This window comes from Lingula anatina, chromosome 9, assembly GCF_051362555.1.
Source record: "Lingula anatina isolate TDL-2025a chromosome 9, LinAna3.0, whole genome shotgun sequence".
Lineage (NCBI taxonomy): Eukaryota > Metazoa > Brachiopoda > Lingulata > Lingulida > Lingulidae > Lingula > Lingula anatina.
The window spans coordinates 10895721-10921005 of NC_141775.1; the positions used below are offsets into that span (position 1 = coordinate 10895721).

General features: G+C 35.3%; 1 protein-coding gene across 18 annotated transcripts in view; it reads right to left on the reverse strand.

Annotated features, from left to right (window-relative positions):
- The window catches only part of LOC106167553 (basement membrane-specific heparan sulfate proteoglycan core protein), a 123032-nt gene that overhangs the window by 14275 nt on the left and 83472 nt on the right, over positions 1-25285 (reverse strand). For 15 of the 18 annotated variants that reach the window (XM_086996177.1, XM_086996182.1, XM_086996181.1 and 12 more), the window contains 33 exons: positions 24949-25032; positions 24234-24464; positions 23411-23527; positions 23002-23129; positions 22626-22712; positions 22059-22120; positions 21534-21806; positions 20786-20889; positions 15798-15966; positions 15154-15420; positions 14598-14750; positions 14011-14148; positions 12654-12793; positions 12120-12237; positions 11791-11917; positions 11298-11452; positions 10727-11005; positions 10336-10437; positions 9658-9837; positions 8976-9088; positions 8615-8762; positions 7966-8131; positions 7463-7560; positions 6944-7036; positions 6257-6451; positions 5844-5979; positions 5414-5541; positions 5021-5134; positions 4430-4612; positions 3685-3834; positions 2988-3206; positions 2643-2738; positions 1196-1231 (listed from right to left, as the gene is read on the reverse strand). In XM_086996177.1, the coding sequence (XP_086852303.1) occupies positions 1196-1231; positions 2643-2738; positions 2988-3206; positions 3685-3834; positions 4430-4612; positions 5021-5134; positions 5414-5541; positions 5844-5979; positions 6257-6451; positions 6944-7036; positions 7463-7560; positions 7966-8131; positions 8615-8762; positions 8976-9088; positions 9658-9837; positions 10336-10437; positions 10727-11005; positions 11298-11452; positions 11791-11917; positions 12120-12237; positions 12654-12793; positions 14011-14148; positions 14598-14750; positions 15154-15420; positions 15798-15966; positions 20786-20889; positions 21534-21806; positions 22059-22120; positions 22626-22712; positions 23002-23129; positions 23411-23527; positions 24234-24464; positions 24949-25032 (4789 nt within the window). The remainder of the gene's footprint in view (positions 1-1195; positions 1232-2642; positions 2739-2987; positions 3207-3684; positions 3835-4429; positions 4613-5020; positions 5135-5413; positions 5542-5843; positions 5980-6256; positions 6452-6943; positions 7037-7462; positions 7561-7965; positions 8132-8614; positions 8763-8975; positions 9089-9657; positions 9838-10335; positions 10438-10726; positions 11006-11297; positions 11453-11790; positions 11918-12119; positions 12238-12653; positions 12794-14010; positions 14149-14597; positions 14751-15153; positions 15421-15797; positions 15967-20785; positions 20890-21533; positions 21807-22058; positions 22121-22625; positions 22713-23001; positions 23130-23410; positions 23528-24233; positions 24465-24948; positions 25033-25285) is intronic. The other 3 variants (XM_086996176.1, XM_086996192.1, XM_086996178.1) reach the window with 2 other exon arrangements.

Sequence of the window (25285 nt, forward strand, 5' to 3'; positions counted from 1 at the left end):
GACCACTGGGGTGGGGGTGGGGGGTTGTTAATCAAGACAAAAATGCATGAGGCTTTTAAACAATTCATGAACAGTGTGAAATTAAACATACAGATAAAGTCTGAACTTTTGACCATGGTTTTTAAAAGCTAAATTTATCATGTTTATAAAGTACTATATTGGTGCTGTACTGTAAAAAAAATTATCATATATAACTACCAATGACAATTGAAATAAATGTCAGAACAATATCTTTTTTAATGTCTTACTATCTTCTTTGTGCATCTCATAGCTTATCAGAATACTTTTTTTCCTGATAGCTACTGTAACAATTCTGAATCTAACTTTTTGTCATCAATGTATTACTAGCCTCACTAACAATGCCTTGAATTGTTCCAAGTCAATTCTTTAACACAAAATTATCCTTGTTTTTTCTGTTGCATAATTAGATGAAGACACCTTCAAACCTTCACACATCATAATGCTATATATGTCCATGCCTCAGAGACAGAATATAATACCATGCATATACAGTTTACATATACTTAGTTCCATTCTCATAGGGAAAAGATCCTTTGACTCACATAATTTTTGCCAAACAGCAGTTTCATTCTGTCTGTTAAATCATTTTAATTTGGCTCTGATAAGGCATTATAACCAATGTTTGGACAAATGCAAATGTTAAATTACCAAAAGTATTGACTCATATAGGTAAACTCGACCCAACCTCATTTATAGATTAATGTGACTTTATTTGGGTACCTTATTTTATACAGGTGTTTTAAAATTAAGTTTGTGGTCTGTCTTTCAAAAGCTGTAATGAAATATCCATTGCCAACCCAAATGTATCTTTTATTCAATGTTTGTCAAAGGATATTTATAAAAGTAAGATCCATGATATTTAAGTCTCAGCATAGGGCTACCCAGATAGCGCCCAGTTAGACTGACATTACCTAATAATGACCAAAAATTGATAATATCCTGACAATGCCCCTCCCCAAAAGACCTAACCCTGAGCTGTCAATGACCTTGACATAGGCCTGCAGCAGTCTCCTTTTCCCCTCAACTTAGACAATGTTGGCCCAATGTAATGGGCTATCTGGGTAGCACACGTATTCATATATATAATAGACCATACAAGCATATTTCATATGATAGAGAATAGGATTTTGTAGCATGCAGGCGACTTGGGCTACACCTGAGGATCTATAACTACCTGCAGCCACTGCCCGCTTGGCAGGAAAAAAGCTCACTGCAGAATAAATTAACATAAATTAGAATAAATTAACATAATATAGTAAAGAACAGAAGAAACTCATGATCATAAAATTATAGTTATTGGTCAATATGAAATTGATCATGAGGAGGGGCATACAGAGCTAGTATTCAGCATAGGGTGGAAGGTAGGGGGAAAGCAAATATAAAACAAATATGGATCCCATATTAAAAATGAAATAAAATTTAATATAAAGCAAATATTTAATGAATTTAACAGAAAATTTGGCTTAAATATAAAACAAAATGTGCTTTATCTTTTAAAATGTACAATAAATATTTGGTCATTTGGGTCTCTGAATGAAAATGGAATCGATTTTTTTTTTTTTAGAATTTTTTACAAATTCTTTTTGGGTATACCATTAACAGAACTACAACATTCAAGAAATAGATCCTGATAGAGCTATTCACATTGCATACAAAGATGTTTTCTCCTTTGGAGAGTGCTGACTAAACAAATGTCTTGAAAATACAAAGTGAAAGTAGAAAAAGAATTGCACCAGTGAATTCTTGTAATAACCATGCAGGCATGGCAACTTCACTGACATACATGTATATGCAAGTGAAGTGTGACTCTGCAGATAGATGCAAATTGACCTAGATTTTGGTTGACTTTTTAAGTTTTAATATTTTTTGTTGTTTGTGAAGCAGAAACTGCTACTTCTAGTGTGTGTATGTTTTTTTTTTTTTGTTAACTTTGTATGTTTAACGTTCTGAACAGTGTTAATTTCTGAAATAAGTCAAGGATATTTTAATCAAATTTTTTTTGTATTCTGAATATCATTTCTGGTTCAAACAAAAAATACTGCCTGTTTGTCATTATTACCTACTGTAACAGCAGAATTTTGAAAAATTAAAAATAATAAATCCTAAAAGTGGTAAACAATGAAAAGCATAAGGCACTTTCTTTCCTTCTGGCAGGTAGAGGTAACACAAACATCGATAAAAATCTATGGCTCTCTATATCATGTTTGGTCTTATCAAAAGTTTTAAGTGAGAATAAACTCCAATACTGAATCTGTGATAAAACTGTTTTGGCCAAATGAATGAGTCCAAAGACTCATTTTAACAAAAATGAATAGTTTTAGCCATTTAGCAAAATCAATTATTTAAGTGATATAAAAAAGTTACCAATCAGAACAAAATGTGTACTTTGCGTTTCTTTGACTGAAACAATGTTTTTTTGCTGCTAGGAAGAACCAATAAGCCACAAATGTTGTACCAATACTTTTTTACACCCATTTTTGCAGAATTTAGAAATTACTGACATGTGTATAAAGTAATTTTGAATCAGCTTACAGTCATGATATCTGAAGTCATAAACTACTGAAAGATAAAACATCAATATATTGAAAGTGATTTCACACAGGTTCTACCCCTACTCCTACCTCTTTCACAGTTCTGTCCAGTTCTCCCCAGAGGGCACTCACATCGGAAACCATAGTCTCCTGGCAGGTTGATACAACGTCCACCCTCACAGGCACCTTATGAAAGTAAATCGAGTGTTTTCTTTCTCTTTTTATAGCAAGTTACTCTAAATCAGTTTTATTTCAATAAAATTCCCTTTACCTCTTCAAAAAAAAAAAAAAAACTGTAAAATATATCATGATTATATTTACAGTCTTCTATAATGATTCCATTATAGCATCCTAATGTTTTAGTTGGTTGCAAGAAATAAAGATATATCATTATGATCATTACATCTATTTTCATTATCAAAAACTATCCTATACCTGGATAACACCTTTCTCCCACCAATTCGCAGTTGCTCCCTGCAAAGCCACGTGGGCACGTACACTTGTAGCCAACTCTCGTGTTTGCTGGCTGACACTGCCCTCCATTTTGACACGGTGAGTCACGACAAACTGGATAGGGGTCAATGCCCACAAATTCTAATGCATCTTCTCCCAGACTGACTGGAATGTTCCTGATGACCAGGCGACTGACACCACCTAAAAATTGCCAAAAGATGTCAGTTTTTAAAGAACTTCAATCATTCTGTCATGGATATATGGACTTGAGAAGCAGCAGTAGGTAGCTACTTGTCTTAATTCATATGTTTTCACTCTCAGCCACAATTGTCAGACTAACTGTGAAGAAAAGACTAGGGATATGCAGCTAATGAATACACTAACATTACAGAAAGTTAATTCATATAGTTAAAATCTATAGTTAAAATCTAGAATGAAGTCTTTAGATTTATACAGCAAACTATGAAATGATCAGTCATTTAAGTTCTTAGCAAAATGAAAAATTGCTGCAAATTATACTGCTTGCTGCAAAAAATCTCAATGAGTTTGCAAAAAAATTTGTTCAGCTGCAACTTTGCAAGAGCATCTTAAGTTTGTGGCAAGTTTGCCAAAAAGTCTTCAGATCTCATTTGCCTGGTATAATTCCTTCTTGCAAATTGCTGAAATATTCCCTACTTACCCACAAAGCCTGTCTTGAAGCCTGCACCATCTGGTATCTGTGTGAAATCTGGGACACCACCTAGGTACAGCTTGTCTGAGAGATCAAGACCCTGGAATGACCCACTGGAAACCCCAGTATAAGTCTGGGTCCCATCAACCACCATAGTACCTGAGAACATAAGTTATTGTAATAATAATAATAATAATAATAATAATAATAATAATAATTACTGAAAATTGTTATTTTTTGTTGACATCATTATCATTAATAATAGTAAATGTAACCTAGAGTGAAAGAGACTCCCAAAAATTCAGCTGAAGTACAAACTAATATAACTAACTTGGCAAGAACAATTTTGTGCAAAGATGAAAAGTTGTCAGGAAGGTTAAAATTGGAATTTTAAGTGGTAGTTTACAAAGTACTATAACTATATTGAAAACCAATGTTGGAGGTATGAGCAAATTTACAAATGACAGTACCATTCAAGACAAACTGCACATTTGTACTGCAATGTCACACTGCAGTAGTTATGTTATTTCTATACAATTTATAGGCATTTTTACAAGAAAAATATGAAAGCTAGAATAAGTGCCTGGGTACCTCCAGAAGAGGGGTGCCACTGATTTAAATTTACATTTTTGTTTCTAACGTTCTCGTGTGTACGTTTATATGTGGGTGCATGTGTGTGTGTGCTTTCATGCCTGATGTATATGTGGTTTCCATACATGTGTGTTTGCATGTATGTGTGTACGTGTGTACAGACCTCTCTTCGACGATCTCTCTATACGAACAGTGTGCCATTGGTCCAGTTCGACGGGTCTATCAGCCTGAATGACTGTCACGCCATCTCCCATGTCAAAGCGGAACTCTGGCTTAGCTTGACGAAGACCAAATGACATGAAGTCCACAGAATCTGATACTCCATTGCCATTGTACAACAGCAAACCTGTGGAGAGATTTAACAATATATATATGATGCTTATGCTGGCTCTTGGCATGTTGCATGGGAATTTTAAATACAATGTAACCACAATGCATGATTTGGAAAAAAAGGAAGATTCAATTTCACTGATTTCTGCATACTTTAATGATATTAGCAACCAGTTTACAGTGTTAAGTCAGGTATTCTCAAATAATGCTCATAATTATGTATAATTGTGCATTATTTTTACATTAAATTAGGCAAATGATATTCAAACCTAACAATAACTTCAGGAATATTGCCATCTACAGTGTTCAAACTTTACATGACCATGAGACATGATCAAATCAGACAGAACACCATAATATTTTACAACAAAATGTATCACATCATTTTCCCCACTTGTCATCTGTGTCACAGTGACCCACTTACCATCTGTGGCCTCTGGTATGAAGGAGATTTCCAAGTCAAACTCCAGGTAAGCATCCCGCAGAGATTCAAATCCCATGTATGACCTTGGATTCTGGGTCATGTACGGCACCAATTCTGCAATATCATACATGTATGTGTGCAATAAATTCAAACAAGGTTTCAGCATTTCAAGTCAGTTTTAAAGTGAAAATTTAGTTCCCTTATTGTGGGATTACCTAATACTATTGGCAATTCTCATATTCCTGAAATGGTGGAACTGCCTCTTTGTGAATCAGCATATCCGAAATGTGCTAGCTCTCCCAAATCAAGTACATAACAGTGGAACTGCCTGTACTTTCAGCAGTACTCTCCTAGTATGCATAGTATACATCCCTGTGTTTTATTTCTACTCACCTTGAACAAGCAGCTGATATTCCTGTGTGGCTGTTCCATACTGATTTTTAACAGTGCATACATACACACCACTGTCTTCTGTCTTCACATTATTGATGGTCAGGCGGCCACGGTCTACATTGCGGTCCCTGGAGATATTGTCGATAGATAGTGAATTGTAAGATAATTATTGTCCTTTAGAGGCATCAGGAACAAATATAATTTCTATATGCAGTACAGATTTTAGTTACAAAACTAGTCAGCATTAAGGGGGGTTTTACTTTGCAAGCAAAGTGCAGACATCAAAAGGCTTTTATTCCTACATTTCTCTTGACTCACCTAGGTAGCTCTGCCCCCTTTTTGTTCCGCACTTCAAACTGTATCTACACTTTCCTAGACTCCACTCCTTCTTGTGCCATATTTTAAACTATCCCTACATTCCTTGACTCACCTAGGTAGCTCCGCCCCCTTCTTGTCCCACATGATGTCCAGAGGTGGGGCACCGAAAGCCTCACAGGTCAAGGTAGCTGATTTCCCCAGAGCCACACTGTACTTGGGGTCAGCTGGGGCAGTGATACTGGGTATGCCTGGTTAGAAAGCAATATAGGGCAATTAAGAACAGCTGAATTTGGGGAAATGGGTTTTTCATTCTCTCTTGTGCAAGGATGGTGAGAAAGTAAATTTTTCTAAAGAGATTAAATGTAGTTTAAAAAAAGTAATGATTATCGTTATTACATTATTATTATTATTGTTACTATTATGTTTATTATCATTATATTTATAATATATATTTATTACATAAATTATTATATTTTTATCATTTTTGTTTATTATTAATATCATTTTTATCATTATAAAGCTGACCTTCTATCCTGAGTGTAAGTGTAGCATTGGCCACTCCTGCCACATTAGACGCCACACAGACATACTCTCCAGCATCTTCTGGCTGGACATTGGTGATGACCAGCTCTCCATCATAAGTGGTGGTCCCAGGGGGTAACTGACCACCTATCCTCTCCCAACGTAGGTTGGTCGCTGCAACCACAGCAGGGTCAGTGCCTGGAGTAAAATCATTTTCACATTGTTATTGTCTACTGTTAGGTACTTTCTGTATATTGTGTATTTTATTCAATACTGATGAATACTGTATTGATTGTTATCACTTACACCATTTTAGTTTACAGTTTCTCATACACTAGTTTTGTTTTATTTTGTTTCTCTCTTTCTCTTTCTGTGAAACCTAAATAGAATTTTATCAGAAGTTAATTTTGTTTTTATTACAGTATGATACATTTTTGATTATATGTAAACAGATTTTTCTGATAAATGTAAAAGAGTATAATGAATTGTGTACATATTTTGCAGTAAGTTATGCAGCTTAACAGAAAAGATAAGCAGCATCCTTCTTTAATAATCAAAACTGAACATCCAGTGTCCCTTTTCATCAATTAGATTAAGTGTTTCTTCAATATCCAAGAACATTTGTTTTGGTGGAGATTTGATTTTATACCCCCACCCCCCCACCCCCACATATGATGACCCTGCACCCACCTGGTCTCAGTAGACATCTTATCTGGACAGTAGCCCCAATGGAATAACGTTCGTTCACCAATTCTAATACTGGGTAGGCCACAGAGATTCTCCCTGAAATCATAATAACAAAATGCTGGTCAGCAAAAATTAATATGGAGCTTTTGTGCCAAGTCTACTTTTCCTTAAAAAAAGCAATTTTCACCTGACAAATCACTGTTCAACTCTTGGTATGGATTGGACATTTTATACTATTTCTGATTAAATAAGTTAGCTCTAAATAAATCACTATTCATTTCAACTACTTCCATGTCTTCTTGGTAACTCAAAAGAAATCAAAATAAGGCAATTTTACTTGAAATGTTTGATCAAGGCCTAGATTGGAACAGATAAAAGTATAGTTTAACAAGATGTTTAGACATAGCAATATAGTCACAGCATCGTAAATCAAGAGATATAAAGAGTCCAGAAACTGAAATTCAATATATTTTCCTCACAGGATAGCCAATTATCTTCGTAAACTAAAACGTGACCACTTACTTGCAATATTAACAAACCAGTAGTATGTTCCCTGTCCAGCTTCATTGACAGCAGTACATATATAACGCCCGGCATCTTCCTCCCGAGGATTGTAAATTCTAGGGAATTGTACATAAAGAAAAATTACTACAGATGGCAGCGATTTTGTGGAAATGTTCATGCCAATAAGAAAATTAATGAAAATGATATATATTATTGGTGATTCCCTACATGTGTTCTCCAGAAAAAAAAATTCTGAAAGTTTTCTGCTTTATTCATGTTTTAAAAATTTGTATCTGATTATATCTCCATCTGTCTCTTTGACAATCCCTCTTCCCTTTTTCTCCACTCTCTCTCTCCCTCTCTCTTTTTCTCTCTCTCACACACACATAAACACTTTCTCTTTTACACTCTCTCTTTCCTTTTTTCTTCCAGCTCTCTCTCTATCTCTCACACATCAAACGAACACATATGCATGCACACAAACACATGCTTTCTCCCCATCCCATCCTTGCCTTCCATACCTCAACACTCCATTCATGACAGTGTGGTCCACAGGCAGGCTTCCTCCCTCTTTACTCCAGGTGACACGGGGCGGCGGGTTCCCCCTGAAGTCACAGCGCAGTTCAACAAGCTGACCTACATCCACAGTGACCCGATTACTGGAAGGAGGAATGATTTGTGGGGCACCTGGTGTAATTAAAAGAAAATGTATATTTATACTGACAATACATTAAATAATATTTACAATGAGAATACATTAAAGAACTAAACCTAGCTTTGTCATTTATAATATAAATTGTTGCTGTGTAACTTATTTATGCAGGTTCAAATATGATTTACTTGATTATGAAGGGTTTTTGATTCCTACTAATGGCCAGCATGCATTTGTATTCAGCATCTTTGTTCTTTGAAAGAGATTCTATACATTTAAAACAAATTCCAATGTAACACCTCTGACGAAAGACTGATAAAACTACAGCAATTTTCAGTGCAAAACAACTTTAACAAACAAATAGGTTTACTACAAGTGCATTTTCTGATAGGTGGAAAAAAATTTCCCATTGAAATTCATAACAAATTTGCATCTAAAATATCACAAGCCAAATAATTTAACAATTCTATAATGGAAATGTTAGGTAGGATGTCATATAGTGTTACTATACCACTTACTTATAACTCTGACAGTGACATAGGCATCACTTTCTCCGGCCCTGTTTCTTGCCACACAACGGTAGCGGCCTGCATCAGCCAGGGTCACGGGGAAAATTTCCAATACTCCGTCTCTCTGCGTGGCTGATGACGACAAGACACCACCATCCTAAAGCAGCCAGGATGCAAATCATTTATTAATAATTGTCTAGAGAAGATGAATACATTCAAATCTTTGAAAAATCAAGAATATTATGTTTCAATGTCATGAATGCCAAAATAAACAATAAATATTTATTTAAATGTAGACAGTTAAAATTCAGCTGAGACTGGCAATGAACAAACACAGCATGTCAAAATGTAAGTACAAACATATTATTACCTTAAACCATTCAATTGTGATTGGTTGCGTTCCCTGAGCTCTACAAATCAGCCTCATCCTGTCTCCTGTCCGCAATGTCTGATCAAAGGTGGTCAGTGACACTTGAGGACGTCCTTCATGACAAATAAATAAATAAATAATAAATTAATTAATTACTACATAGACAGACATACATAGTGGATAGATAACATCTAAAAGGCATTATTAATTCAACTAAAGAGTATATAAAATATTTTGGTTCCTGAATTTGCCTCTCTTTTCAAAAAAATATGTTTAAAAATCAAAATGTTAGACTGTTTTCTATTCTGGCCGAGTTCTTTCACTAAATTTCCATGTTGATAAAGTATCTATGCATGAGGCTTTTAAAAATCTTCTTCACTTTTCCTCTGTAGAAATATTCTTCCTGGCCACAATCTTAATAATATTTTAATTGGAGCCGAGTCCACGAAAGAACTTGTCATGACCAAAGATATAATAACTAATAACCAAAAATCTTAATTCTACCTCACCTTAGGATTAATCTGGTACCCACTACACATATTTTTAAGTTGATATTGGATTAAAATGTGAGCAAATTTACCTTTCATTTTACAAAGCTAACATAACATCACTTTTATACTTATATTGATTCATCAACAGTCAAGGAAAAATAAACTGGTCCATGATAAATTATTTTCCTCACCTGCTACAATGAGTTCCACCGTGTGCTCTGCACGACCCCACTGATTAGAGGCGATACAGACATAATTCCCAGCATCCTCCAGCCTGATGTTACGCAGCTCAAGCACACCATTTACAAGAGAGTGTTGCTGTGGCAACAAACCACCTCGTTTGATCCACTGGTAACGGGGCTGTGGGTCACCTGAAAAAATATTTGATTCAGAAATTCAGATTTAGTTTTAAAAACAGAAATAAAATCATTAATTTTGTTTTAAATTTCATAATTAATCACTTCCATTTACTCAAAGTTAAATTCTATTTTTATCTTTGCTCAATACTCAGATTTTTTTTAACATCAAAATTTAACAAGTGAAACACTCTATATGTAAACTGCTTAAATTTGAATAGTAGGATTGTTAATGAGAGTTTACAAAACATTCTGAATTTCACATTTATCGTTTTGTTGAAAGTATGCCAAACTTCATCAAGTGTAACATCAAAACTATGAAATCAATTCTAAAATGAAGTATTTTCATACGTTTAGAGAGGCAATTGCTTTCAAATAAGTGGCAAGAAATCACTGTCATATTATCAAAAATAGCACTTTTCTACAGGCGTTCCACTGAAGGAAATTTTTTACCAGACCACCTTTGAATGTAGCACTTATCATACATAATCACTGAAACAATGGTGCACTAACCTCTTGCAACACAACGCATGGTGATCCTGTCTCCAACGTTGACTTCATAACGAGACTGGAGAGATCCCGGTACAACTATGGGTGGTTCCCGGCCACCCTCGACTAAAAAAGAAAATTATACACTTCTCACTTTCCCAAACAATATACTTCTTTATATTCCAATGGAGATATCACTTCATTACATCCATCTTATATGCAACAAATCCTAATCATTTTATCTTTCCCCTAATTCAGCTATTTCCTTCTAGCCTTATTTATCTAAATACAAAACAGTTTCTGTTTGGTGCATATAAGGCAAAGATCAAAACCTCTACTTCTACTGAATTTTCACAATTTGTTTTTGTATATCTTATAACTAACAGATTTCTTTTCCTAAGTGATAAATGTATACCTATTAGTCGCACACTGCCTTCTGACCTCCCTGCGGCATTGAAAGCTATACAGTAATATGTGCCAGCATCAGCGAAAGAGACAGACTCAATTTTGAAAATGGCAGTGTTCCTTGGCTGAATGGAAGGCTGGACTGAAGAGGGTCTCCGCCGTTGTTCCTCTGTCTGCCAGTAGACACTTGGTACTGGGTCACCGCTGGCTGTACACTCAAACTCCACTCGTTGGCCAACACGTACTCTGACAGGTTCAGTTGGTAGGTTTCCAATGGATGGTGCCGTACCTGCAGAAAAGTGATCATTGAACTCAATACACATTTAATTCTAGTTGATCACTTGGTTAAAAGGGGTTTGAGTGGTTATTTCTGGGGGCCTTAATCAAATTCTACTTTCCTTAAACCTACAAGTAAGTTCTAGAAAAGGCCAGAATTCAGTCAACATTTAAAATGAGTCTTCACAGCTTCACTTCGCTACAGGACTCATCACAAAATCTGGTAATACAGATTTAAAACCTGAACTTGCTTGTTTCTGTGTCTAATTACAACTGTGGGAAGATTTCCAATGATGTGGACCTACCAGAGAGAGTGACAGAGACCCTTGCTGTAACAGTCCCAGCGCTGTTAGATCCTGTACAAACATAGGTCCCCTGCTCTGCTTGAGTGATACGGAAGAACTGCAGGTCTCCATTAGGGGTGACCCGGGTATTGGCAGTGAATGGCAGTCCACCAGCCCTAATGTAAATGTTACTGTTCTTTTAACATGATGACTATCCCAGATAAAAGTTTTTTAAAACTTTTATAAAATATGTTCATAACTTTTGTGGTATATGGCTATGATCGTTGTAGAGGAATGGACCACCAGATTTAAACAATATCATGAAAAATAATAATATAATAATAATAATATAATAATAATAATAATAATTATGATAAAATCAGAACAGTGAGTATTGTAGATAAAACAGCAGTAAAATAATATCAACAACTGTAATAAGTTTGTTAAAAAACACTTCTGTAACACTCCTAACATAAGCACAGCCTGACATGTAATTTCAAAAAGACACAGTCACCTGGTCCATCTGATAGACGGCTGGGGGTTGCCTCCCACTGCGCGGCACCTAAAGAGGGCAGTACCATCTGGTCTGATCACCTGACCTGATGATGGAGAGATCTCAATCCTTGGTGGAATGCCACTTCCTGTAAGTAAAAAACAAAGGATGGATTAATGTATCCTATCTGTGTTTTTCCCATCCAATCAGCTAGGACAGGGAAGGTTGGGACCAAAACCATGAGCCTGCCAGCGCTCGCACTGGGGGTACTAATGGACCATTTATAATTTATATATTAAGAGGCGAGTGAAATTCCCTTTAATACAAACACCATGTAGTAAAATACATACGCTCCACTGTCACGCTGATGGAGGCTTGAGCAGTGCCCCCACGATTCTCAGCTGTGCATACGTATGTCCCAGCATCCTGTGGGGTCGCCCTCAATATCTGCAATGTGTTGCCTAGACGCTGGAAGACAAAGTGGACTTATCAGCACTTGTTTTCAGTTTTTCCATATAGACTGTAGCAAAAGTGAAAGGATTTGCAAAGAGATCAAACATAGTCTCTGACTCTTAATCATCCTTAATAATTCTCAGTAAATTCTGTTGCTAGGGAACATGTTACAAATTGACAAACATAAGTTTAATTTATCACTTACAGTTGTTTTGCCTAAAGGTGACAGATTAAGAAACTTTGGTTCTTTTTCCATCAAGCAATGTACTCAACTGATGCAGTCCACATGGCTTTAATTTACTATGAGAGACTGACAACTAAAAGAAACCTGACAATTAAACCACTGAAGTCTTAACATGACAAGCAGGCAGGTATAAAAATAAAAAACCAAACAGGAGTCAGATCTGAAACTCTGTCTAGATGTCTCTCACCCTGTGGTTGCTGGTCAGCTGTCCTCCCACCCTGCTCCACGTCACCGTAGGCTGTGGTGTTCCTACCACATTACATCTCAGGATAACAGAGGAACCCTCAGTGCCTCTAACTGTGCTGGCTTCTACAGTGATCTGGGGGGCTAGGGAGAACAGAAGTAACCATTGTATTAATATTTTGTATTAATCACAGACAATTAATTCCTTTTCTTTTGCTGTGCTGGAGTCCGCAGTAACATAGAACAAATTTGGGCTTCATGTTATTATTTTCTAAATAATCACCTTACCCAGTACAATACAGATAAGGTACCAGAATCATGATGTAGCAGTAAAAACTTATCAACAACAACTACAGCTTAATCCTATTAAATAAATTTTTTCAATTGCAACATTCTTTTCTTGGAGGTCAATTTTAGTGATAACACATCATAAAACAAAAATAACTTACCAATGACAGTGCTGACTTTATAAAGAGACTTTAGAAAGTTCCTGAAAGTTCCTGAGCAAATTCCACTATAAGTTGCAACATATCATGGAACAGTAAAAGTACATACCAGTGACAAAGCCAATTTCTACAGTAGCAATGTCCCCACCTCAGATGCCAGTATCAGAAAAAAACATTTCATAACACATTAAAAAATACTTACCAACCACAACGTTGCACCCTGAGCTTCAGAGCTGACTTGACACTAACCTTTTCACTGTAGCCTATCTCCATCGTGTCAAGTAACCTCTGACCAGATTCGAGTGCTCCCGCCGCCCGCCAATCAAATTTAAAGCCCGCACTCAATGACTCATTGAACGATCTAGCCAATGAACGCGAACGAGTCAAAGCGCGCTTTGTTCAAATCCGGACCAATCAAAGATAAGGCTGAATATCAGGGACTTGCCGTAACCTGTGGGCAGCACGCAAAATACATCATCCCTCAGTAGATAATGATGCAGGGCATCATACTGCTCTGGTTTCAATTCCGATATACTCCATGCTTTCTTTGTGTACGGTTATGCACTCGGAACCACTCGGAACTACTCGGATGTCTCCGCACTCGACAATAACTATGTTGTTAGTATGGAGCTTGCGGAATCAGCCGAGGATTGCCGATTGACGATCAACCAATCAGCGTTTTCACCAAACTTTGGTGAAAAATTTTGAAACATGGATTCGATTGGCTTATATAAAATAGGTCAAACTATTTTCGTCAGAGGTTACTTGACACGATGGAGATAGGCTACAGTGAAAAGGTTAGTGTCAAGTCAGCTCTGAAGCTCAGGGTGCAACGTTGATTTCTACAATAGCAATATTCCTGCCTCGGATGCCAGTGTCAGTAAGAACATCTAATATAAATTTTTAAAAACTTACCAACCACAACGCTGACTTCTACAATAGCAATATTCCTGCCTCGGATGCCAGTGTCAGTGACCACTTCACAGATGTATTCTCCACCTGCATCTGGCTGGGCATTAGGGATGACCAGTTGACCATTGGACTGTGTGGAACCTAAGGATTAATACAGGTCAGTCAATATGAAAAGATAATGGCTTCAAACACAGGTGGACTCTTGCTGGGCATTTGGGCGGATCCAAAGGAAAAATGTGAAATTTTAAAATGCTGAAATATTTTCCATGAAATCAAAAATATTTTTTTAAATTAGTTTCATTAATTCAAAATGATAAAAGTAACCTTGGAGAAAACAGAACAACAAACACACACGTATTAACACTTCCTTAAAATTTGGTTAATAACAATTACCTTAAAATATTCAAATAAGAATTTTTTACTTTGCATTTTGTACGGATGTTTCAGGGCCAAGATTTCCAAGGCATCTATGTCTAGTGCAGTATACAAGAACTGACTTTTTCTTTCATTCAACCATCTTGCTGACAAAAAGAATAAATAAATAAATAAATAAATAAATAAATAAATAAATAAATAAATAAAAAGCTCACCAATGGGCAAGGATCCCTGAGCTCTGGTCCACCGGATGGTTCCAGCCACATTATTCCTGATATAACACTGTAACACCACCCTGCCTCCTACAGTTACCCTGATTCTCGGGTTGTTGATCACTGCGTATGTGTTGTTTACCACCAGTGGTCTCTCTGAAAATAATATTTTGTCCCGTGATATGAAGGGTGATTTGGGTTATCAAATTACTGTCTGAGAGAAGAGAAAACATGTTTTATTGATGAATGTTTTAAGTATTTCATGCTTTCTCGTGTTGATGGAGCAAAAAAAAAAAATTAATTAATTAATTAATTTCAACTATTTCTTGATTAGATTAAAATATCAATATTTCTAAAGACAAAATGTATTATGTTAATTATAAAAGTATTCATATGCAGATACAAGTATACCCTTTCATAATATAAAACTGTTCCAGGACTATTTATACACACTCATGAACACATGCAGAGATGCATGTACACACATACTTAAAAACCTCAAATCTTTATAAAAATAATATAAATTATATATATATATAAATAATTCCATGATGCCTACGTCTAACATAAAGTATCGTCTCCACACTGCTCTGTCCTGCGTTATTCCTTGCTGTGCATGTGTAGCGACCCTCATCCTCAGAGGACACAGAGTTAATGCGGAAGACACCTCCTCTGAATGTGCCCACACCCTGGCTGAAGCGTCCCCCAGACCAGGACAAGGTAGGCGTTGGTGAGCCGGATCCGATACATCTGAACTCGACAGATTCCCCTTCATATACAGTGGCATAGCGGGGCTCTATTCTCACATTTGGCTGTTCACCAGTCACTGCAGAAATGAAATATAATAACAATAAATATAATAATAATAACATGATAATAGTTTACTACTACACCATAATAGCAGTCTTCTTTCAGGACAAGAGGTATATCAATGAATGAAAAAGAATCTAGCTCAAGTGCAGACTCCATATAGTGGTCACCATGTTACACTAAAAATTTTAAAATTTATTCAAAGCTTGTATTTGTAGATACATTAGAAACCCACTTATATCAGAACCTAAAAGGCTTAAAGTTTAAATACCACAGGTTTCAACAAAGAATTTGTACATTTTGTATCAGACCAGTAGTTTTCATAGGTCTACATGTCCAAGTGACCACTGGGCAGTAAAGCTTATCACACACACTTCACAATATCTACCATACCTGTCAGTCGCGCCTCGTCAGTATCGACACTGAAGAGATTGGATCCAGTACAGATATACACTCCAGAGTCCACAGGCTGGACATTCCGGATGGTAAGAATTCCGTTCTCGTCTGTTGCCTGAACTGGCAGCCGACCTCCCTGTTTTGTCCAAGCAATTGTGTAGGTGCTCTGAAGAGATGGAAATAGATTTGCAGGTAATTAAGGGAAAGATATTTAAACACTCGTCAGAAAAATAAAAAGATAGATAGATAATTACATTTGCAGGTTATTATGGTAAAAGCTTTTATACTTATTACATAAATATGAATATTGCTACATTAAATAATACAATTTTAGAAGATAACATATATAAATATAAATCTACCTTAACATACTGAAGTAATTCATAATATAGAATATTATGTGACTTATGTAACAGTAAGTAAGTCCCAATAGCTTCCCTTCTCACTGAGATGTTTCAAATATATACCACAAAGAAACAAAATGTCAGACTCTAAAAATGTGTTGCATTCTATAAGGACAGTTTTCGTTAAAATTGCTTAAGATCTAAATAGACTAATTTAAAGCTTTCTGCCCTCTGTACAGTATTATTTAAAAACAACATCATTACCACAAAAGCAGATAAGAGAATACAAATGTTTTTAAAAAGCAAAAAATTCACATCTGAATTCTGGACCTAAAATAAAAGGTCAAGAGAAAACAACGACTGGAAACTTTTAATTCAAGATCTGTTTTTGATTGGGAATAAGTGCCACTCATCAAAATAGTTGAGAATAGAACCCAAATGCACGATTAAAGGGTTTTCTTACAAATATCAAGTTTACAGCTGTATAGTGGTCCAGTAATATGTAATATCTTATAATGACTCTTTCACAAAAATATTAACAATATGTCAGTCCCGAATTGTCCAAAGAGTAAAAGAAGAACAGTGTGGTTAGAGTTTAACAGAATAAAAGACAAACTTAAAAGAAGGCATTTTGCTGCAAAATGTTAAAACGACTAAGAAGCATCTGTGCATTCAAAAGCACACATATTTGTCTCTGTTATCTAAATCTTGTTAATTAATATTTCAAAACATACAATTTGCAATACATGTACAGCTGTTAAAGTTAGTAAACCAAGTGACAAAATAACATTTTTTACCTAACTTCATTTGTAGTACTTTGCAATACAGCTGGCAGAAAAAATAGTCTAGCATGATGTACAATTCTTAATTGAGATCCAGTAGAGAGAGTGAAGATCTCTGCCAATCAAGGTTTAAGAAAAAAACTCAAATGACTAGGGCACCTGGATGCAGTTTAAATTTCTTTCCCTCCTTAATAACTGTCTATCCTGGTATTTTACATAAAATTTTGTGAAGAACTTTTTGTGTTATCTTATACACTGAGTAACTGTTCCCAGGAGGCTGCTTTAAGTCTCCAAGAGGGAGGATGATATGTCATTAATTAGACTAAATTTTAAGTCCAATAATGGCTTTAAAAGCCTATTATTTTTACCACATTTTGATCACCAAAAGTAGTTCTTCACTGCTTTTTTGCATTGGAAATAACAGTTTTAGTAAAACTATTTTCCTTAAAATTTATAATTGTTAAACCAATCAAATCTTGCAAACACAACAGAAAAGCTAACAGCTGGATCACCCAACTTCCTTAAACAAAATCATTATGCAATAACTTCAATAATAAGTCCAAATTTGGCATGCAATACTAGTTTTATATTGTTATGAACTTCCAAACAAAATCTTTAGTGTACAACATGGATTTTTAAGTTTGAAGTCTCAAAAGAAAAAAATTATTAGCTGCCAGCTATTATTATACTTAAAAAGCTGACCATACAAAAGAAATGTTTAGTCTAATATTAAAAATGTATGTACAAATGGCAAACTTTGTTCTAAATCAATGAGACTGCAAAGCCTGAAAGACACACCAATCTAGCAAATACCCTAATCAAACTTAATTTTTCTAATATAAATAAAATAATTGAGCTGACCTATTTCCTAATATCTATAGCATTAAATTAAGCACAGTGCAGACAATTACTTTAAACAGCAGTATCTATAATATTTCAGTATTTCCAATTAAACAAAAAATCTGAGCTATTTTTATTCTTAGTATCTATGACATTAAATAAAGCACATTGCAGGCGATTACTTTTAAACAGCAGTTCCTATTATTATTATTTAATAGTTCTTGTTAAGTGAGTGTACATTTATCATTTGTATTACTGATGACAAAAATATTCATACAAAATAAATGGACAGACAGGCAGACAAGACAAACAGAAGCACAGACAGACAGACAGATAGACGGACATACAAACACAAAACATTTAAATCTACGGCAGGATATTAGGAGTGCTTGATTAAAACTCTCTACTGTGCTTTTTTAACTACATTAACCAATCAAATACAATATATTAATATAAATCAACCTTCCAAAAGCACTGTGACATACGCCGTTTGCTACTCTACAAGCCTCTTGAGTTAAAGGTGTGTGCACTACTAAGCTAGTGTGTTAATGCTGTGATTGGAAAAATAAGTGCCAAAGAAACAGAGAAAAGAAATTGAAATTATATAAGCAATGGGGAAAATTAAGGCCCTCCCGCACAACCTTAAGTTAAACACAACACCATAATTCATTAATCATGTCAATCAAAATTAAAATATTAACATTAAGCCATTTGTCAAACCATAGGCATGTTTAGACACACAGTTTTAATGAAATTTTAATTTGATTATAAAAATTGGAAGCAACTGAAATTGTTTCAATACTATTCATCAAGTCACAATAGTGATACATAATGAGATGAATTCACTTGGTTTAAATTTCAGGACACAAAGATCCAATTTATTACAAAATTGTCATTCATGTTCCTTCACCACAGCACTATATAAAGTGTGTGTAAACATGCCCTTTGCCAAAAAAGATGCAAATAACCACCATCAACCAATTATTCCTATCAAAAGTCAACACATTAACAAAATTAGCCCATGAAATAATTAAACAATTTAACTACAGGTAATTTATCTACAGGACTAGATATCAGAAATTCTTCACATCTTAATTTGTTACATGATCTGATTTCTCCAGGAATTGTGAAATATACAGTTATAATTCAAATTGTCAAAACATTAGGAAAAAATTATCAAATCTGAATTTAAAAACAGCATCATTACGTAATAAACCTCCAACTGATATCTAGTCCTTGTACTAGCAAATTACTGGTCATTTAATGCATACAGTTATGAAACGCCATGAAAAAATCAATTAAAATTTGAATAATATTAATTGTAAAATTATTCCATGGTGTTTCAAAGCACCTGGGGCTAGTTCCCCAAGAGATATTAAAACTGAAAGTAGGTCTCAACTTTAACACCCCAAATGTTTGTCTAGTTTCTCATTAAGTAGTTTACTAAAACAAAGTAACGGTTACTTTTGTTTCAAACATTATTCATTAGTTTCTTGTTACAAAACAGACAATATTTTGAACTTACAGTTGAGACTTTCAGTCCGGATATTTCATTGTGTGACCAGCACCGAATCAACTTGAGCACAGCAGCACCACTGAGTGCCATGCTGACTGTTTAGACCCACACCTAAACCCAAACTGGTTCAGACGTCACATGGGTCACCAGACAATGAAATTACATAGGGCACAGGCCTGTAGGTTGGGAAGATTCATTGGGGTGGGGGAGAGAAAGTTTTTGGCCATAGAAGGGCCAATCTACATCAAAATGTGGTTCTATGCCATTTGTCCAATTGGCTCAATTCAATTAGAAGTTACAATGGGCCACTTTTACAGAACAAGACCTCCCCCGCACCTCTGAAATTGATGGCGACTGGTCCGTGAACCATATTCAACAGCTACCTGATGTGATATCTGGAAAGACCAAGTCGTGTCCCAGATTATCAGACCACTTTCACCCAAACCAGTTCGAGTTAAGGGACCTGCTTCACAGAAGTAAATTTTTTTAATTTGAAAATTTTGACAAAGACTGCTAGCAGATTTATTTGACCAAGTCTTGTTTCATGAAGAATTTAAGCTGTTAACTTGCTTTGATTAATATTCTTCTAAGCCTTTAAAACATATTGTGATGGACTTGACAATCTTTTTTTCTCTGATCAATGACAATAACCCACTAAGGTGGGTCAACATCATGCACATTGATCCAAGTATTGAGAAAATGTTCTAAGTTCTATCACAATTCAAACAATCCTAGTTCAGCAGTATACATTGTATAAGCGATGTCCCCAAATTTTTCTTCATGTGAAACAGGTTGTAGGTCTAAAACTGACCATGCCTTATGTCTGGTAATTATGCAACATGGGGTGTTGGAGCATGTGTGGCAACCCCCCTCCATCCCATAATTTTAAGGAGTTTTTTATCCAATAGTCTCTAAAATTTGTCCCATTACTGTAAACCACTTGTGCAGTTTATCAACATCATCTGTTCCATTTCTGTTCTATTAAATTTGACTGCTTTATTGATTTATACAAATAATTCTGACAATGGAATTATCATATCCAGAAAAAAGGGTTTCATAAGAAAAATGCTCCAACTATCCCTGTGCTCTGTGGGGTTTTGTTGAGGTTCCATCATGATACAGAAAAGCTGCCATGTTATTAAGTGACACGATGTTAAAAAAGTCCATGGTAGTTGTATCATTATAAACCAGTAAGTTAAAGTTAGTTGTTAAAAACTATTTCAAAATACAATTTAAACTTACCCTCATCTGCAACATGTTTGTAGCAGAACATATTCTCGTAATCTTAAATCTACCAACTGGTAGAAATTCACATTAGTGACATATTAGACAATTTTAGAGGGATTTTTAATTAGTGACTTACTCTATTTCTTGGGTTTCCTCAAGTTGGGATAAAGGTTAAAGGTCAAGGCAGCTTTTCTGTGAGTTCTGAGCCTCATACAAATCCCCAGAGAAGATAATTATTGAAAAGAAGGGAAGAAAACTACCAAATCTGACACATACATCTCTAACCTGGCTAATACCAGAACAAATGAAACGAATTGTTGCTCCAATCAACGCGGTCTGCTGCTTGGGTTCTTCAACACGGACCACAATGATATCTGTTCCTATAATAGTGGAAAGTAAATGGTGACAATTTGTTAAGAAAATATTTAAAAATCTACCCCGGGGTTCAAATCCAGAGCATGCTAACTTCTTTAATTTCAAACCCCTGTTATGACTGTCAGTGTAAAATGTAAAATGTGAGACTTGTTCACAACAATTATCAGAAACACACATCCAGTTATTTTGTTTAAAAAGGCCAAGTATTGTGGATTATTATGTAAAACATTCTAACATTTGTGATTAGTGCAGTAAACCTCAATTAAACACCAAAACTGAAGCTCTTTAAACAACAGAACAAAATGTCACTGCTGCCTGCTGCTTGGGCGTTTTCCCACAAAGAAATTGAGCAACTTTCAAGGCTTTTGCTAACATCAAAGAACTCCAAGTTGTACATTGCAACAATACTAATGTTTCTGTGAGAATTACTTTTCATTATCAGAATAAAAATATTCAGAAATCATAATAAATCAAATCAATAGTTATCAATATAAGGTTTGTATTCGTTATAAATGTGATTAATTACATCAGATCAATTGAATCAAATATAAGGCAATCATCTTAAGTCAATTCAATTATATCAAATCATTGATTATATCAAATCAATGGTTGTCAATACTAACTTATCACCATAAATCATATCACTTACTGACTCTGACTTGCAGTCTAGCTGTGTCACTCTTACTCCCTCCGTCCACTGTGGACACAGTACAAATATACTCTCCCTGGTCAGGTTGCTGGACATCGCGGATGGTCAGTGAGTTATCATTGGCCACGTTGGCTCTTTGGGGTAGAGCAAGACCCCCTGACCGCGTCCAGCGCACCGTGAATACTCCTGGTCCCCGTGCTGAGCAGTCGAATCTTACTGTGCTGCCCACATACTCTGTGATACTCTTTGGAACAACTTGAACATCGGGGACAACTGTGGAAAGAGAGAAGTCAGATAATGGGAGTTTAGTCTTGCGTGGTTCAGAAATAAGATGTTCCATGTTACTAAGAACAAGTTTAGTTGGAATTAGTCAACAATAAGTGCATTAATAGAGTGAAATATGATAATACTCTGTTACCAAGATATGTTCTTCTTAAGATTTATTCAGTAACTTTCAAATGATGTTGCCTTCCTACATTATCTGAATAAAAACAAATCATCTTTTAATAACTCTGTTTCTCTCACCAATAACTGGAGTGCATCTACTCCCTGCCTGGCGAGGATTGCCCTGATATCCATTCGCACATCTGAAATATGATTTCAAAATCCATCAGAGAACTTTAAACACACTGAAAGATTTGTTGAGAAATTAAATGCTATGTAAAAAGCAAAACCATAAATAAGAAAATGTCTGCTTTTACAGATCTGATTTGTATTTTAGTTCTAAATGTCATTGTAACTTTTATAAATTTATAGAAGTGGTGATGTTTTAAGTGCAGACAAAGTGCCTGTTCATAAGAACTTGGAGCAAAAGGCATCAAAAATGGAACTTTCAGGAGAACTATGTGCAATATTAAATGAAATTATAATAAATATATGAACCATAAAATGGGAAACATTAAGAGTGTCTAATGGCCAGAGATAAAAGTGGATTTAAAAAAACATTCTAGAAAAATTGAAGAAACACCAGGAGCACAGCTATATATGGGAGAACCAGGGGTCATAAACTACGGAAGAACCAGGGGTCATAAACACAAGACCCTAATATCCAGATTTTTAGAAAAATCCAGAAGGCTCTCATTTCTAACTGACCTTTCACAATTCCTGCCCACATATCCCACAGGACACTGGTCACATGTGACTTGACCATCAGGGTCCAAGTGACAGGTCCTGGAGAACCTGAAAAACAGTTTGACATATTATACACATTACTAGGCATTTCAACTCAAGAACCTGAGCATCTCACTTGAGAACATGCATTTTTTTGCTTCACAGTTTTTTTTCTTCATTTATTTAATAACAATTATTTTTTGAAAACTGGAAAATGTTGTACAGAAAGATGTAAGTCTTTAAACATAAAGAACTCTTAGTATAGTATAATTTAGAGTTAAAAATACTATGCGACTGGCTACAAAGCCAATAAAACTCCTTAACACAACTACTATATGTATGTAACACCGTCACTCACTGGTTGGATGGAATGGTCAGAGGACAAGGACATGGTCGACAGTCATTGGGTGTTCCTATGGTAGCATCGCCATAGTAACCATCAATACAACGGTCGCAGCGAGCACCCTCCGTATTGTGTTGGCAGTTCTTTGTGGAGAGAAAAAAGTAGCATTAAATCTGGTTATTGTAGAAAAAAGTTAATAAGATACATGTGTACAAAAGAGGGGCTTTAAACTTTAAAAAAATAATTAAAACAATTAAATTGCTGAAAAGACATAAGGACAGGCTGTTCTGTTTCAGTACCCACCACACAAATGCCTGTGTCCCTATTGCAAGCTGAATAAAATCAACCATATTTTTACAAAGTGAATGGGCTTTTAATTACATTAGCAGGCTGGACACTATGTTATTCTATTCCTAATTCCTACCAGACATATTCCAGTCTCCTCGTTGCAGGCAGAGGCATGCCCATGACATTCACATCTCGTACACCTTCCAAGCGGGTAGCTAGGATCTGCAATTCTGGTATAGCCAGGGGCACACAGCTGAAATATCACTCGTTATTCTTTAGTCTGTCTCTTTTTTCTTTTATTATGACATTAAATGTTGCCAGGTCTTATAATAAAAATATAAGTCAACAATAACATGAAAATTATAATAAAATTATTTTCATGCTGAGTATTTTACTAATAAATATATTTTTCTTCAGTTACTTAAATTTGAATTTTTTATTACTGCAATTATTTTCATTACCATAGTAATTATCATGATGATCTTTAAAGGGATAATAACTCTTCGTATGAGATCTATGTTTCACAATAAAAACCTTGTGAATAACTCATAGAAATATAATATATTCTGTTTTACCACAAAACAGCAGTTATAGCTATTATTCTGATAATCTTTAGACCACGCGACCTCCATTGATGTCTATACTCTGTTAAAATCTCTTAAGAGATTTTAACAAAAAACCAAACTTTTTAGAAAAAAACCAGGGACTAACTTTGAATGTAAAAATGGATTCATTAACCATTGGTAAGTATGGGAAAATTGTCGTTTACTCCAGGAAAATTCATTTTTTGGCCGAAACGAAGAGTTATTATTGCTTTAAGATAATCAGCTTGATTATCACTACTTTTTACTAATAATTATCATTTACATTACTATCATAACTAATTTCATAATTTTTATGATTTATTTCATTAACTTCAATTATTATTATTATTATTATTATTTTTTTATTATTATTACCTGACAAGAGAGGCCAGAGTAGCCCTGTGGACAGGAGCAATCCTCCACCATGGGCACCTGTTGCTGACCATTGTTCTGTGGGACTGCAGTGTCCAAGCTCAAATCTCTCAACGTCGCAAGACCCATGAGGGTGTGGTATGTAGCACGGATCAAGATGGCGTCCAATTTGGCGAGAACGGCCATGAAGTCTTTCCTGGTGATGGGCTGGCGGTCTCGCCTGTTGAAGCTGGACTGAAGTGAATTTGAATCACAGGGTTCATGAAATTTTGTAATTATATCATTGTTGAAACTGTCAAGTGTAAAAGGTTTTGAACAAAAACACTTACACCCCATTTCCATAGATTAGATCGACCTACTTAAGATCGACCTAACTCCCTGGGGGTTCACGCTAAATAGCTGTCAGCCGGGCGGACACAAAAGTTAATTACCTCCTTACAGCTTGTAGTAGGCGGGACAGACATTTAAGTCGGATTATCTGAAAGTAATCTAGTGAGACTCCCTGCAGGGATAGATCGATCTAAAATCTATGGGAATAGAGCCTTAGTGCTAATAATTCCCTACCAACCAGTTAGCTACAAGTTCTAAAATAATTTCATTCATTCTTTCACAAGCATACCATTTCAATTTGAACAAACAAACAAGACATCCAACACCATCTGAAATATTACTTCCGTAAATAAAAAGGTCAAATTAGCTAGCAGTTTAGGCAACTCACTTCTGTCATAGGTATTTCAAACCTTCTGCTCTCCTCGGGTCTGGTTCCTGGACGGAATAGATGGTACAGACGCATTTCTCCACTCTGGGTTTAAAAATAAATAACTTTTAATGACATAAATGAATAAACAAATATTATTAATTATTTACTGAAAAAGAGACTAAGAAACAGATCATTCCAAATAAAGATAAGACTTTCTTCCTATAATAATATTTCTTATACAAACATTCACTTTATTCCAAACTTGGTGCCAGTAAGCACTGTATAATTGCAGATGAATGTAAAATGCATTAAACGTATTCCGTAATGCTAAAATTCCATATACCCCAGACTTTGT